Source organism: Fukomys damarensis, unplaced genomic scaffold, assembly GCF_012274545.1.
Source record: "Fukomys damarensis isolate Sample0158 unplaced genomic scaffold, DMR_v1.0_HiC HiC_scaffold_13, whole genome shotgun sequence".
Taxonomy (NCBI): Eukaryota; Metazoa; Chordata; class Mammalia; order Rodentia; family Bathyergidae; genus Fukomys; species Fukomys damarensis.
The window spans coordinates 38,450,500-38,452,823 of record NW_022900925.1 but is presented as its reverse complement, the minus strand read 5'-3'; the positions used below and the strand labels follow the sequence as shown (position 1 = coordinate 38,452,823).

The 2,324-nt window shown below is 44.4% G+C and overlaps 1 protein-coding gene across 9 annotated transcripts in view; it reads left to right on the top strand.

Annotated features, from left to right (window-relative positions):
- The window catches only part of Brca1 (BRCA1 DNA repair associated), a 49,287-nt gene that overhangs the window by 1,231 nt on the left and 45,732 nt on the right, over positions 1–2,324 (top strand). For 8 of the 9 annotated variants that reach the window (XM_010642996.3, XM_010642993.3, XM_010642988.3 and 5 more), the window contains exon 2: positions 1,785–1,875. In XM_010642996.3, the coding sequence (XP_010641298.1) occupies positions 1,796–1,875 (80 nt within the window). In that variant the 5' untranslated portion in view covers positions 1,785–1,795. Of the gene's footprint in view, positions 1–369; positions 390–1,784; positions 1,876–2,324 lie in introns of those variants that run through there. The other variant, XM_010642991.3, reaches the window with a different exon arrangement.

Sequence of the window (2,324 nt, the reverse complement as noted above, 5' to 3'; positions counted from 1 at the left end):
CGCGAGGGGAGTGCTGACCGCCTTGGGTCTCCCCGCGCTGCCGCGTCCTGAGAGGCCTGCTGACCCGACCCCGCTCCCTGCCTGTGATTTTTGGGGAGGAGGAGTTTGGTTTGTTTGTTTGTTTGTTTTGGTACCGGGATCGAACTCGGGTCTTTGCGCTTGCAAGGCAGGCCACCAAACCACTGAGCTAAATCCCCGGCCCTGGAGTTTGGTTTTTGAGGCAGGGTCTCGCTGTGTAGTTCAGGTTGGTCTTGAACTCACTGTGTACTCAGGCTGGTCTCCAGTTCTTGGTGATCCTCCTGCCTCAGCCTCGGAGTGCTGGGATCACCGGCGTGCGCCACCATGCCCGGCTGTTTTGTTGTGTGCGTATTCCCAGTACACATGATCAGGTTAGTTAGTGGTACTGCGCAGGATACGTCTTGGTTCTTTATCTCTTCCCTCTCCCCTTCCTCCTACTTTCTCCAACTCTTGGTCCCCTTCCCACTGGCAAAAAGCTATTTTTATTGTTTTTTTCCCCCTTTAATCCTTTTTTCCCATCCCATTTCTTCCCCTCCTTTACCCCGTTTCTTGTTCCTCCCATCCATTTAAAAAAGATCTCCCTACTTCCTATAAGTCTGCTATTTTCTGTCCTCCCCTCATATATACTGTATATTGAGGTGTTTTGTTTTGGTTTTGGTTTTTTTGAGACAGGGTCTCACTATGTCGTTGAGACTGACCTGGAACTCGCTGTGTAGCCCAGGCTGGTCTCGAACTCACAGCGATCCTCCTGACTCAGTTTCCCGAGTGCTGCGATTACAGTTGAGTTTCTTATATAAGAGAAACCATGTGTTTCTGGGGCTTGAACTCAGGACCTTGCGATTGCAAGGCAGGAAGCGAAATCTTTGAGCTAAATCCCCTGCTTGAAACCATGTGATATTTAAGCTTGTGTGTCTGATTATTTCACTTAACATTATGGTCTCAAGGTGCATCCATTTGCCTACCAGTATCTCAAGTTTATCCTCCTTTATGGCAGGGAAGTGCTCCATTGTGTGTAAGTACTACACTTCTTTATTCATCTGTTGAGCAAGAAAAAGAAAAGATGAAGTAGGAAGCTGGCCTTCCCTCTCTGACAACCCTTCCTTGGACAAAGAAAAAGATCAGAAGAAGGGGTTGGAGGCTATATTTGAAAAAAATAGAGAATGCAAATTGTTTAATTACAAAAAGCAACTATTAGAATATTTTTAAGAGCCAAGCATGGTGGTGCAGGCCTATAATGTGAGCATTTGAGAGGCTGAGGCAAGAGGATCACCACAAAATTCAAGGCCAGCCTGGGCTATATAGCAAGACCTTATCGAAAACTTTCTTTTAAGGGAATGCTGTTATGATCGTTCTGTGATATATTTCTGAAGCCTTTGAACTTTAAAATTTCTCCTGATTAAAAAGCCAGGCGTGGTGGCGCACACCTGTAATCCCAGCACTCGGGAGGCTGAGGCAGGAGGATCGCTGTGAGTTTGAGACCAGCCTGGGCAACATAGTGAGTTCCAGGTCAGTCTCAACTACATAGCGAGACCCTGTCTCAAAAAACCAAAACATGGGCGGGGGATTTAACTCAGCAGTTCGGTGGCCTGCCTTGCAAGTGCAAGGACCCGAGTTCAATCCCCGGTACCAAAAAAAACTCCCAGAGAAACCAAAAACAAAAAAAAATTTTTTTTTTCCTCCTGATTAAAGATGGTATTTAAACTACTGTTTTTATAAATCATTTAAAATGACTTATGTTTTAAAATTTATGTGTTTAATTTAAACAGGACAGAAAGAAATGGATTTGTCAACGGTTCGTGTTGAAGAAGTACGAAATGTCCTTAATGCCATGCAGAAAATCTTAGAGTGCCCAATCTGGTAAGTCAACAAACGAATTTATTAATTTAAATTCTTCCTTATGTAATTGTTTCCTAAGCAAATGATTAGACTTGACCTGGCATAGGGAATAGAAAAAAAAATAAACACTAAGCTACATCCCCAGCAGGGCTGGGGGTGCTGACACATGGGTATATCTTCAGAGCCTAACCCAATCACAAATGGAACCTTTCTGATACCCAAAAAGGCTTCTGTGTGTGTGTGTGTGTGTGTGTGTGTGTGTGTGTGTGTGTTCAGGAAGGTGTTTTGTTTTGTTTTGTTTTTGAGACAGGGTCTCACTATGTAGTTGAGACTGACCTGGAACTCACTATGTAGTCCAGGCTGGTCTTCAACTCACAGGGATCCTCTTGCCTCACACTTCCTAGTGCTGGGATTACAGGTGTGCACCACCACGCCCGGCTCTAAGTGTTTTTTTTTTTTTTTTTTTTTTT